The 14,280-nt window shown below is 45.8% G+C and overlaps 1 protein-coding gene across 2 annotated transcripts in view; it reads right to left on the bottom strand.

Annotated features, from left to right (window-relative positions):
• The window catches only part of LOC137430975 (uncharacterized), a 183,123-nt gene extending 169,301 nt beyond the window's left edge, over positions 1-13,822 (bottom strand). The window contains exons 1-2 of one of the 2 annotated variants that reach the window (XM_068121787.2): positions 13,677-13,822; positions 1,130-1,247 (exon numbers count right to left, since the gene is read on the bottom strand). In XM_068121787.2, coding sequence (XP_067977888.2) covers positions 1,130-1,234 — 105 coding nt within the window. In that variant the 5' untranslated portion in view covers positions 1,235-1,247; positions 13,677-13,822. Of the gene's footprint in view, positions 1-1,129; positions 1,248-13,579 lie in introns of both variants that reach the window. The other variant, XM_068121788.2, reaches the window with a different exon arrangement.
• Positions 13,823-14,280: the final 458 nt, after the last annotated feature.

Below are 14,280 nucleotides of genomic sequence, written 5' to 3'. Positions count from 1 at the left end.
TCTCCCACCTCTGGAACAAACTCCCTCACTCTCTTCAATCCCTCTCATCCCTCCAGGTCTTTAAAACAGCTGTTCACCACCATCTCTTATCTTCCCCCATCCAAAACCTTGATCTTTTCTACCCCCGCTAATTTCACCCCAAATCCACTTTTTCGAAATACCAACTTCCTTCCGGGAAGTCCTTGGTGTCCTTGTGTTTGTAATTCTCCCCCCCCCCCCCCCCTTCCCACGCCGCCTCCCCCCAAGCCCTCTCCCTCCCACACATTCCCGATGTCCCTGCTCTCAAATGTTGTGTTTGTGTGCTTCCCCTTCTCTCCCCATATTGTCTACCGCTCCCCTTTTTATGTACTTTGTTGTTTGTCTGTTTGATTTGTTTGTGTGATAAATGTTAGCTCTTTCACGACCCTCGATTATGTATACAAAAAAAACAAACAAAAAAAAACATTGAAATTGGTTTAAAATATCGTGATACTGTTTAAAATAACTCCAGTTGGTGTTGTATACTGCTTTATTTTACCAGGTGAGCGTCCAGGGGTCTTGCCCCTATTTTGTTTAACCATGTTGTTGTGCAAGAAAGGGAAACTCAAAGTGTTTTCTATTTTACAAACTAAAAGTAGCCCAAGACTTTTTTCTGGACACCGAAGGACGAACTTTGAACGATTCACAACCAGAGGAAGTTGTGGTTGTGAAGATGGTGCAATGAAGCCATCAAGTTTGAGGAGCAAACCTCATTAATTAACCCCGCAAATCATCAATACACACCACAGACTTCCTCCAGTGTATGCAATATATACACAACTCCTACGACTACTTAAACGACTCAATTCTCTCCTTCTTGAGATGTCGACTGGGGGACAATTTTCGCCCAAGTTTTCATTGAACTAGGTGGTCACAGCTGACATTCCACTGAAGGTGATTTTGACAGGTACTCTCATTTTCCAGGATGCCGGTGATAACTCGCCTGCTCTCCGTGAAGGACACCGTGCAATCTTTAACGTCCAGTGGAGTGTTTGAAAGGGCTGGTCATGTGCAGTCAAGTTTAACAAAATACACAAACTCCTCTTCGCATTTCATTTTTCTTGTATTGTCTTAAATTATTACTTGGACAAAGACGTGTTCCTCAGTTTACCTGCGATGAAGGATATTGAGGTTGAAGAAGAAAGGGAGGTGGTACTGGTGGAGGTGGTGCTGGTGGAGGTGCAGGCGGTGGAGGAGGAGGTGGTTTTACAAACATCTTTGTTGGATTCCTGTATCAAAACAGACCTCAATTAATTAACACAGTGGTGGAACCTGCACAAAAAGCTGCACATGTGTCTCACTTACAAATGATACCAATGGAAAAGAAACAAAGACGAGAAAAATGAACAATTAAAATTAAAAACATCATAGAAAATTTGGTGAAAAAACCAACATGGTGGATGGAGCCAATAATCATGACTCCAATCAGAGATTCATTTTATGATAACACACTAAATCATGCACATCTTACCTTAAGCAACCAGCAAGACCATACACGCATGCGCGCGCACACACACACACACACACACACACACACACACACACACACACACACACACACACACACACACACACACACACACACACACACACACACACACAAACACACACACACACACACACACACACACACACACACACACACACACACACACATTAAATCTTTCCTCTTCTCCAATGGCTTGATCTGTGATCATCAATTTGGTTTCAGACCAGGTCACTCTACTCTGGACATGCTGCTTCTGCTTTCTCAACAATGGATGGAGGTCCTGAATGCCAAACAGGAAATTAGAGCCGTCTCCCTTGACATATCACGTGCCTTCGATACGGTCTGGCACCCCGCTCTGCTCACCAAACCCTCCTCCTTTGGTATCCATGGAAATCTCCACACATGGCTGGCGGCCTTCCTCTCAAGTCGTAGTCAACGTGTGGCCCTGAATGGGTTTCTCTCATCTCCTCTTCCTGTTCAGGCTGGAGTTCCCCAAGGCAGTGTTCTGGGCCCTGTGCTTTTTCTGGTCTTCATCAATGATCTCTCTGACTCTCTTGAAAATCCTCTCTATCTCTTTGCTGATGACTCCACTCTCTGCCACTCCATTCCTCATCCCTCAGATCGGCAGTCTGCAGCCTCCTCACTCTCTGCAGACCTGGACAAAATCACAGACTGGGCAAACAAGTGGAACATGTCTTTCAATCCTGACAAATCTCACACTCTTACGATGTCTCTCCGAAAAGACCGACTGGACAACCCTCCCATCCACTTTCTGAATAATCCTCTCCAAGAAGTTCTGTCACTCAAGCTTTTGGGTCTCACTATCTGCCATGATCTTTCCTGGGAAAACCACATTTCAAATCTGGCCACCAAAGCCAGTCGCCGACTGGGCATCCTCCGTCGTGCGAAGTCCTTCCTTGGCACACCTAAGCTCCTCACCACATACAAGGCTTTCATCCGCAGCTCAATGGAATACTGCTCTCCCCTCTGGGCTGGTGCTCCTGCCTCACACCTAGCTTGTCTTCACGCTGTTGAAACCAAAGCGTTCAGAATCATTGGAATCTCCCGTGATGACGCTATCTCCGAGGGCCTTTCACTCACTCACCGCAGGCAGGTTTGTTGGTCTTTCCGTCTTCTACCGACTCCTCTCTGGCCTTGCCCCCCCAGCTCTCTCTGGGCTCTGTCCCCCAAATATTCCTACAGGTCGCACAAGATCTGCCTGCAACCCTCATGGTTAAACTGCCAAAATCAAGACACTCTGCTCACCTTCACTCCTTCATTGCTCTTTTCTCCTGCCTCTGGAACAAGCTCCCTCACTCTCTTCCATCCCACTCCACCCTCCAAGTCTTTAAAACAGCTGTTCACCACCATCTCTTATCTTCCCCCACCCAAAACCTTGATCTTTTCTACCCCCGCTAATTTCACCCCAATTCCACTTTTTTGAAATACCAACTTCTGTCCTGGAAGTCCTTGGTGTCCTTGTGTTTTATACTTCTCCCACCCCCACCCCCACCCCCTTCCCACGCCTCTTCCCCCCCCCCCCCCAAGCCATCTCCCTCCCACGCATCTCCCTGCTCTCAAATGTTGTGTTTGTGTGCTTCCCCTTCTCTCCCCATCTTGTCTTCCACTCCCTCTTTTTATATATTTTGTTTGTCTGGTTGATTTGTTTCTGAAATAAATGTTAGCTCTTTCACGAGCCTCGATTCAGTATACAAAAACACACACACACACACACACACACACACACACACACACACACACACACACACACACACACACACACACACACACACACACACACACACACACACACACACACACACACGAAAGTCTACACCCCCTTTCTAATTTTTCACCTTTTGTTACCTTATAACCTGGAATTAAGTTGCATTCAATCAAACCTTTTCCACCTTTATTTACACATCGTAACCCACAACTTCCAAATGAAAAACCAATTCTACAAATTTCAGAAAATTAATTAAAAATACAAAACTACAATATCTCTGTTGGATAAGTGACCCTCCCCACCCCTCCCCCCCGAGTTACTCCTTGGTGGAAGCACCTTTAACAACAATTACACCTGTGAGTCTCTTAGGATAGGGATAGGTCTCTACCCACTTTGCACACCTTGATGGGGCAATATTTGCCCATTCTTCTGTACAAGACTGTTCAAGCTCAGTCAAGTTGCGTGGGGAGCGTTGATGGACAGCAATCTTCAAGTGATGTCACAGATTTTTGATTGGATTTAAGTCGGAGCTCTGACTGGGCCACTCAAGGACATTTATATTTTTGTTCCTTAACCACTCCAGGGTAGCTTTGCCCGTGTGCTTCGGGTTGTTGTCATGCTGAAAGATGAACCTCCGCCCCAATTTAGGCTTTCTTGCAGAGAGCAGCAGGTTTTCCTCTTGGATTTTTCTATATTTTGCTCCATCCATTTTCTCTTCTATCCTGACAAGTGCCATAGTCTCTACTTATGAGAAGCATCCCCATAACATGATGCTGCCACCACCATGCTTCACAGTAAGGATGGTGTTCTTTGGGTAATGTGCTATGTTGGGTTTGCGCCAGATGTAACGTTTTGCATTTAGGCCAAAAACTTCCATCTTGGTTTTGTCAAACCACAAAACTTTTTGCCACATGGCTTCAGAATCTTCGCAGTGTTTTTTGCATACCTCAAATTGGACTCAAGGTGGGCTTTTTTGAGCAATGCCTTCCTTCTTTTCACCCTACCGTACAGGCCAGACTTGTGGAGTGTTTGGGATATTGTTGTCACATGCACACAGTGACCAGTCTTTGCCATAAAGGCCTGTAGCTCTTTCAAAGTTGCCATTGGCCTCTTGGTGGCCTGATCAGTCTCCTCCTTGCTTGGTCATCCAGTTTGGAGGGACAGCCTGATCTAGGTGTTACGAGAAAAACTACTACCCCCATTAAAATTACTACCACCCCATAAAGAAACCTCAAAATAATGATGAGATTAATATTAAAACGCAGAAGGCAGCCTGAATGATAACAAAGAGTGGAGATGCAACCGCTGACCACCGGGTGTTAACAACACAGTTGCTCTTACAGCGCCGCAGTTGCCGCGAACGGCGTATCGGAAGGCACCAGACCTGCATCTCCTGTTTTATATCTGCGATTATTATACAATTCAGAATAATGACGAGATTAATATTAAAACTCAGAAACCAGTCCGAATAATAATAATAATGAGTGGAGATGCAGCCTCGGACCATCTGCCGTGAACAACACCACTGTTCCTACAGCACATCCGGTTGCCGCGAATATTGTGTTTGAATGCGCCAGGCTGGCATCTCATGTTGTGCATCTTTGATTATTATTCCAGGTATGGATCGATTTCTCTTAAAATAGTGAATATTGAGGCACAATGTTGTTGAGTTTATTATCAATGTTGCAAGTAAATTCGCATAGTGCATTATTGGGTTGTTATTAGTTACGGCCTACAAACTCGGGGAACAATGGAAGCATTTAGTCAAACCATCTCTGTCAATCCATCATACCAAATGTGTTCTGGGGACAATGATGGTACAGTGATACCGTGATTGATTACGTTGTTTGGTTAGCGATGTTATTTGTTGGGATATTAGGATTAATGCAAGCATTCTGTGCATGATTAATTGAACGGTGAACACGACTGTTCTTACAGCACATCCGGTTGCCGCGAATATTGTCTTTGAATGCGCCAGGCCGGCATCTCATGTTGTGCATCTTTGATTATATTATTCCAGTAAAAGAATTTGGAATTGGAATGGCGACTCTGCTCTGATCCATCTACCTCATCACCCTGCACCATCACACCGGAATACTGTCATAGTGCAACATTTTGACGAGCCAGGCAGGAGGAGTTTTTCATCAAGCACAAGAGCCTGAACCAACTCCTCCAGTAAATCGAACCTTTTACAAAAAAAACAAAAAAAATGGCTACAGAGCAAAAGCTGTTGGCCAAGATGAATCTCGAACAGCTGCAGGAGAGTGCCAGCACTGTGTTAAATTAGTTAGACCAGGACCAGCTTATTGAGGCCTGTAGTTGTTTGAAATGTTTTTCAGGGGAAGATGAGGCCTGGAGACAAAATAACAGGCGCACTTTGATCAGAGCAGCAGAACGTGAGTTAGACGTTGTTGAAGAACAACAGGAATGGGTTGAGGCACAACAGTTTGTGCAGAACTTCCTGGTCTTTGTGGAGACACTCGGAGAAACACACCAGGAACCTGGAGACGCAGTGTCAGCACGCCATCAGTTTGAGCTCCTAAAAGCACAATGTTATGGGTTGCAGAAGTCCCAAGAAGAATCCAGAGAGACATTGGAGGAAGGTCTTAGATCCCTCAGCCTAAAACTGGAAAGATGGGGCAGTTACCCAACAGAAGTCATCAAACCGACACAAGGTAAACTCCCAGAAGTGACAATTCGACGAGAATTCAAAATTCAGGGACAAATTGGGGAAGGGGGTCAAAAGGATAGGCTGTCTCAAACAAACCTCATGCACCAGATTGAGGCAGGCCTCTGCAAGAGACATGGGGAATCAGAGATTGTTGATGCAGTAATAAAAGCAGTCAGCCCAGGACTGAGTTTGCGAAATATGTTGGAGATCAAGAATGACTTGACACTAGGGGAACTGAAGATCATTCTGAAGGGGTACTTCAAAGAGGAAAGCACAACTGATCTTTATCAGCGGATAGTGAACATATCACAGGGACCCAGAGAGGCTCACAGGGGCTCACAGGGGCTCAATCTCTATACCTACCAGGGTTTTACATCCTCAATCTCTAAACCTACCAAGGTTTTACATCCTCAATCTCTGTACCTACCAAGGTTTTACCTCCTCAATCTCCATACCTACCAAGGTTTTACATCCTCAATCTCTATACCTACCAGGGTTTTACATCCTCAATCTCTGTACCTACCAAGGTTTTACATCCTCAATCTCTGTACCTACCAAGGTTTTACATCCTCAATCTCTGTACCTAACAAGGTTTTCCATCCTCAATCTCTGTGCCTACCAAGGTTTTACAGCCTCAATCTCTATACCGACCAGGCTTTTACATCCTCAATCTCTAAACCTACCAAGGTTTTACATCCTCAATCTCTAAACCTACCAAGGTTTTACATCCTCAATCTCTAAACCTACCAGGGTTTTACAGCCTCAATCTCTAAACCTACCAGGGTTTTACAGCCTCAATCTCTATACCGACCAGGGTTTTACAGCCTCAAGCTCGATACCTACCAGGGTTTTATATCCTCAATCTCTATACCTACCAGGGTTTTACATCCTCAATCTCTAAACCTACCAGGGTTTTACAGCCTCAATCTCTATACCGACCAGGGTTTTACAGCCTCAATCTCGATACCTACCAGGGTTTTATATCCTCAATCTCTATACCTACCAGGGTTTTACATCCTCAATCTCTAAACCTACCAGGGTTTTACAGCCTCAATCTCTATACCAACCAGGGTTTTACAGCCTCAATCTCTATACCTACCAGGGTTTTACAGCCTCAAGCTCGATACCTACCAGGGTTTTATATCCTCAATCTCTATACCTACCAGGGTTTTACATCCTCAATCTCTAAACCTACCAGGGTTTTACAGCCTCAATCTCTATACCGACCAGGGTGTTACAGCCTCAATCTCGATACCTACCAGGGTTTTACATCCTCAATCTCTATGCCTACCAGGGTTTTACAGCCTCAATCTCAATACCGACCAAGGTTTTACATCCTCAATCTCTATATCGACCAGGGTTTTACATCCTCAATCTCTAAACCTACCAGGGTTTTACAGCCTCAATCTCTATACCGACCAGGGTTTTACAGCCTCAATCTCGATACCTACCAGGGTTTTAAATCCTCAATCTCTAAACCTACCAGGGTTTTACAGCCTCAATCTCTATACCGACCAGGGTTTTACAGCCTCAATCTCTATACCGACCAGGGTTTTACATCCTCAATCTCTATACCTACCAGGGTTTTAAATCCTCAATCTCTATACCTACCAAGGTTTTACATCCTCAATCTCTATACCAACCAAGGTTTAACATCCTCAATCTCTGTGCCTACCAAGGTTTTACAGCCTCAATCTCGATGCCTACCAAGGTTTTACATCCTCAATCTCTGTACCTACCAAGGTTTTACATCCTCAATCTCTATACCAACCAAGGTTTAACATCCTCAATCTCTGTGCCTACCAAGGTTTTACAGCCTCAATCTCGATGCCTACCAAGGTTTTACATCCTCAATCTCTGTACCTACCAAGGTTTTACATCCTCAATCTCTATACCAACCAAGGTTTTACATCCTCAATCTCTGTGCCTACCAAGGTTTTACAGCCTCAATCTCGATGCCTACCAGGGTTTTACATCCTCAATCTCTATACCTACCAGGGTTTTACAGCCTCAATCTCAATACCTAACAAGGTTTTACATCCTCAATCTCTATACCTCCCAAGGTTTTACATCCTCAATCTCTATACCTCCCAAGGTTTTACATCCTCAATCTCTATACCTACCAAGGTTTTACATCCTCAATCTCTATACCTACCAAGGTTTTACATCCTCAATCTCTATACCTACCAAGGTTTTACATCCTCAATCTCTGTACCTACCAAGGTTTTCCATCCTCAATCTCTGTGCCTACCAAGGTTTTACAGCCTCAATCTCTAGACCTACCAGGGTTTTCCATCCTCAATCTCTGTGCCTACCAAGGTTTTACATCCTCAATCTCTGTACCTACCAAGGTTTTCCATCCTCAATCTCTGTGCCTACCAAGGTTTTACAGCCTCAATCTCTAGACCTACCAGGGTTTTACATCCTCAATCTCTAAACCTACCAGGGTTTTACAGCCTCAATCTCTAGACCTACCAGGATTTTACAGCCTCAATCTCTAGACCTACCAGGGTTTTACATCCTCAATCTCTAAACCTACCAGGGTTTTACAGCCTCAATCTCTAGACCTACCAGGATTTTACAGCCTCAATCTCTAGACCTACCAGGGTTTTACAGCCTCAATCTCTAGACCTACCAAGGTTTTCCATCCTCAATCTCTGTACCTACCAAGGTTTTCCATCCTCAATCTCTGTGCCTACCAAGGTTTTACAGCCTCAATCTCTAGACCTACCAGGGTTTTCCATCCTCAATCTCTGTGCCTACCAAGGTTTTACATCCTCGATCTCTGTACCTACCAAGGTTTTCCATCCTCAATCTCTGTGCCTACCAAGGTTTTACAGCCTCAATCTCTAGACCTACCAGGGTTTTACATCCTCAATCTCTGTACCTACCAAGGTTTTACATCCTCAATCTCTGTACCTACCAAGGTTTTCCATCCTCAATCTCTGTGCCTACCAAGGTTTTACAGCCTCAATCTCTAGACCTACCAGGGTTTTACATCCTCAATCTCTAAACCTACCAGGGTTTTACAGCCTCAATCTCTAGACCTACCAGGATTTTACATCATCAATCTCTAAACCTACCAGGGTTTTACAGCCTCAATGTCTATACAGAACCAGGGTTTTACATCCTCAATCTCTAAACCTACCAAGGTTTTACAGCCTCAATCTCTATACCTACCAGGGTTTTACAACCTCAATCTCTATACCTACCAGGGTTTTACAACCTCAATCTCTATACCTACCAGAGTTTTAAACCTCAATCTCTATACCGAACAAGGCTTTACAGCCTCAATCTCTTTTCCTACCAGGGTTTTACAACCTCAATCTCGATACTGACCAAGGCTTTACAGCCTCAATCTCTATACCGACCAAGGTTTTACATCCTCAATCTCTGTACCTACAAAGGTTTTACAGCCTCAATCTCTATACTGACCAAGGTTTTACATCCTCAATCTCTATACCTACCAGGGTTTTACAGCCTCAATCTCGATACCTACCAGGGTTTTACAGCCTCAATCTCTATACCTACCAAGGTTTTACATCCTCAATCTCTGTGCCGACCAGGGTTTTACAGCCTCAATCTCTGTGCCTACCAAGGTTTTACAGCCTCAATCTCTATACCTACCAGGGTTTTACAGCCTCAATCTCTATACCTACCAGGGTTTTACAGCCTCAATCTCTATACCTACCAGGGTTTTACAGCCTCAATCTCTATACCTACCAGGGTTTGACAGCCTCAATCTCTGTGCCTACCAAGATTTTACAGCCTCAATCTCTATACCTACCAGGGTTTTACAGCCTCAATCTCGATACCGACCAGGGTTTTACATCCTCAATCTCTAAACCTACCAGGGTTTTACAGCCTCAATCTCTATACCGACCAGGGTTTTACATCCTCAATCTCTAAACCTACCAAGGTTTTACAGCCTCAATCTCTATACCTACCAGGGTTTTACAACATCAATCTCTATACCTACCAGGATTTTACATCCTCAATCTCTATACCTACCAGGGTTTTAAAACCTCAATCTCAATACCTACCAAGGTTTTACAGCCTCAATCTCGATACCTACCATGGTTTTACAACCTCAATCTCTATACCTACCAGGGTTTTACAACCTCAATCTCCATACCGACCAAGGCTTTACAGCCTCAATCTCTATACCTACGAGGCTTTTACAACCTCAATCTCGATACTGACCAAGGCTTTACAGCCTCAATCTCTATTCCGACCAAGGTTTTACATCCTCAATCAATCTCTGTACCTACAAAGGTTTTACAGCCTCAATCTCTATACCTACCAAGGTTTTACATCCTCAATCTCTATACCTACCAGGGTTTTAAAGCCTCAATCTCTATACCTACCAAGGTTTAACAGCCTCAATCTCTATACCGACCAAGGTTTTACAGCCTCAATCTCTATACATACCAAGGTTTTACATCCTCAATCTCTCTACCTACCAGGGTTTTACATCCTCAATCTATATAGCTACCAGGGTTTTACATCCTCAATCTCTACACCTCCCAAGGTTTTACATCCTCAATCTCTATACCTCCCAAGGTTTTACATCCTCAATCTCTATACCGACAAAGGTTTTACATCCTCAATCTCTATAACTACCAAGGTTTTACATCCTCAATCTCTATACCTACCAAGGTTTTACATCCTCAATCTCTATTCAGACCAAGGTTTTACATCCTCAATCTCTATACCTACCAAGGTTTTACAGCCTCAATCTCTATACCTACCAAGGTTTTACATCCTCAATCTCTATACCTACCAAGGTTTTACATCCTCAATCTCTTTTCCTACCAAGGTTTTACATCCTCAATCTCTATACCTACCAAGGTTTTACATCCTCAATCTCTATTCCGGCCAAGGTTTCACATCCTCAATCTCTATACCTACCAAGGTTTTACATCCTCAATCTCTATGCCGACCAAGGTTTTCCATCCTCAATCTCTGTATCTACCAAGGTTTTACATCCTCAATCACTACACCTACCAGGGTTTTACATCCTCAATCTCTACACCTACCAAGGCTTTACAGCCTCAATCTCTATACCGACCAGGGTTTTACAGCCTCAATCTCTGTGCCTACCAACCAAGGTTTTACACCCTCAATCTCTATACCTACCAGGGTTTTACATCCTCAATCTCTACACCTACCAAGGCTTTACAGCCTCAATCTCTATGCCGACCAAGGTTTTCCATCCTCAATCTCTGTATCTACCAAGGTTTTACATCCTCAATCACTACACCTACCAGGGTTTTACATCCTCAATCTCTACACCTACCAAGGCTTTACAGCCTCAATCTCTATACCGACCAGGGTTTTACAGCCTCAATCTCTGTGCCTACCAACCAAGGTTTTACACCCTCAATCTCTATACCTACCAGGGTTTTACAGCCTCAATCTCTATACCTACCAAGGTTTTACACCCTCAATCTCTATACCTACCAGGGTTTTACAGCCTCAATCTCTATACCTACCAGGGTTTTACAGCCTCAATCTCTATACCTACCAAGGTTTTACAGCCTCAATCTCTATACCTACCAGGGTTTTACAGCCTCAATCTCTATACCTACCAAGGTTTTACAGCCTCAATCTCTATACCGACCAAGGTTTTACAGCCCCAATCTCTATACCTACCAGGGTTTTACAGCCTCAATCTCTATACCTACCAGGGTTTTACAGCCTCAATCTCTATACCTACCAATGTTTTACAGCCTCAATCTCTATACCTACCAAGGTTTTACTGCCTCAATCTCTATACCTACCAAGGTTTTACAGCCTCAATCTCTATACCTACCAGGGTTTTACAGCCTCAATCTTTATACCTACCAAGGTTTTACAGCCTCAATCTCTATACCTACCAAGGTTTTACAGCCTCAATCTCTATACCTACCAGGGTTTTACAGCCTCAATCTCTATACCTACCAAGGTTTTACAGCCTCAATCTCTATACCTACCAAGGTTTTACAGCCTCAATCTCTATACCTACCAGGGTTTTACAGCCTCAATCTCTGTATCTACCAAGGTTTTACAGCCTCAATCTCTATACCTACCAGGGTTTTACAGCCTCAATCTCTGTATCTACCAAGGTTTTACAGCCTCAATCGCTATCTCAACAACACCTGGGTTTCATTTATTCCTTCGTATCGTCTGGCTTAATTTAACCACTTTTTCCATTTCCACATTTTGGGATATTACGTTTGTCCCAAGGGTGATGTTTTCGCTCTTTGAAATAAAATGTAACGACGTAAGATGCGTGAGCTCGGTCACACGGAGTGGTGTTACCTGCCTTAACTATTTCATCAAAACAAGTTACTTTTTTTACCTCCGTTCATATGATGAACCCTTTTACTCCAACACAAACACGTCTTTGTGACACGTGACTGACACACACACACACACACACACACACACACACACACACACACACACACACACACACACACACACACACACACACACACACACACACACACACACACACACACACACACACACACACCACTCCCTGTACACCACGACCCGCACCGCACACCACTCCCTGTACACCACGACCCGCACCGCACACCACTTCCTGTACACCACGACCCGCACACCACTCCGTGTACACCACGACCCGCACCGCACACCACTCCGTGTACACCACGACCCGCACACCACTCCGTGTACACCACGACCCGCACACCACTCCGTGTACACCACGACCCGCACAGCACACCACTCCGTGTACACCACGACCCGCACAGCACACCACTCACTTCCTGTACACGACAACCCTCACAGCACACCAATATCTGTATACCACGACCCACACAGCACACCACTCTCTGTACACCACGACCCGCACCGCACACCACTCCCTGTACACCACGACCCGCATAGCAAGCACACCACGACCCGCACAGCACACCACGACCCGCACAGCACACCACGATCCGCACAGCACACCACGACCCGCACAGCACACCACGACCGGCACAGCACACCACGACCGGCACAGCACACCACGACCGGCACAGCACACCACGATCCGCACACAGCACACCACGACCAGCACAGCACGACCCGCAACGCACACCACTCCGTGTACACCACGACCCGCACCGCACACCACTCCGTGTACACCACGACCCGCACCGCACACCACTCCGTGTACACCACGACCCACACCGCACACCACTCCGTGTACACCCCTACCCGCACAGCACACCACTCACTCCCTGTACACCACGACCCGCAAAGCACACCACTCACTCCCTGTACACCACGATCCGCACACAGCACGCCACGATCCGCACACAGCACACCACGATCCGCACACAGCACACCACGACCCGCATAGCACACCACGACCCGCACCGCACACCACTCCGTGTACACCACGACCCGCACCGCACACCACTCCGTGTACACCACGACCCGCACCGCACACCACTCCGTGTACACCACGACCCGCACCGCACACCACTCCGTGTACACCACGACCCACACCGCACACCACTCCGTGTACATCACGACCCGCACAGCACACCACGACCCGCACAGCACACCACGACCCACCCGCACAGCACACCACGACCCTCACAGCACACCAATATGAATATCTGTACACCACGACCCGCACAACACACCAATATCTGTAGCCTACTCCACGTACCAAATACGATACACGTGCCTCGTCCCGTCCTCCTCCCTCACGCTGACGCACACCGACATCCCCGCACGAACTACCCCCTATCCGCTTCGTTCCTTACCCAACCTCGGCCTCTCCGTAGATTTCTCTGCACGAGCCGCACGAGGAGGTCCCTTGGTGCCGATTGGACAGAGGGAGACGGAGCGGGGACAGAGGGAGAGAGGATCGTTACCGCTTTTACCAACCAGGAAGCACCTCGCTCCGCACAAGATCCGCGATTGGGCTCCTTCACAGGGAGGAAATTCCTACCGTTTCCTGTCTCCTGAAATAATACAATCACGTCGACTTTCCTGACAAACTTGCCCTCCAGATCCTCCATACTCTAGTTACCCTCCCCTTACCCTCCATAGTCCATACTCTCCCTATCCTCCATACCCTCCATACTCTCCCTATCCTCCATACCTTCCTTACTCTTACCCTCCATATATATATTGTTATCCTCCATACCCTCCATAATCTCCATACCTTCCATACGCTCCTGACCATCCATACCCTCCCATCGTGAGCAAATACTCTCCATACCCTCCATAATCGACATATCCTCAATATCCGCCATACACTCCATATCCTAAATATCCTCCATACACTCCATATCCTCAATATCCTCCATTACACTCCATATCCTCCATACACTCCATATCCTCAATATCCGCCATACACTCCAT

Source organism: Myxine glutinosa, chromosome 7 (assembly GCF_964187855.1).
Source record: "Myxine glutinosa chromosome 7, kmMyxGlut1.1, whole genome shotgun sequence".
Lineage (NCBI taxonomy): Eukaryota > Metazoa > Chordata > Myxini > Myxiniformes > Myxinidae > Myxine > Myxine glutinosa.
This window is presented reverse-complemented; position numbering and strand designations above follow the sequence as displayed.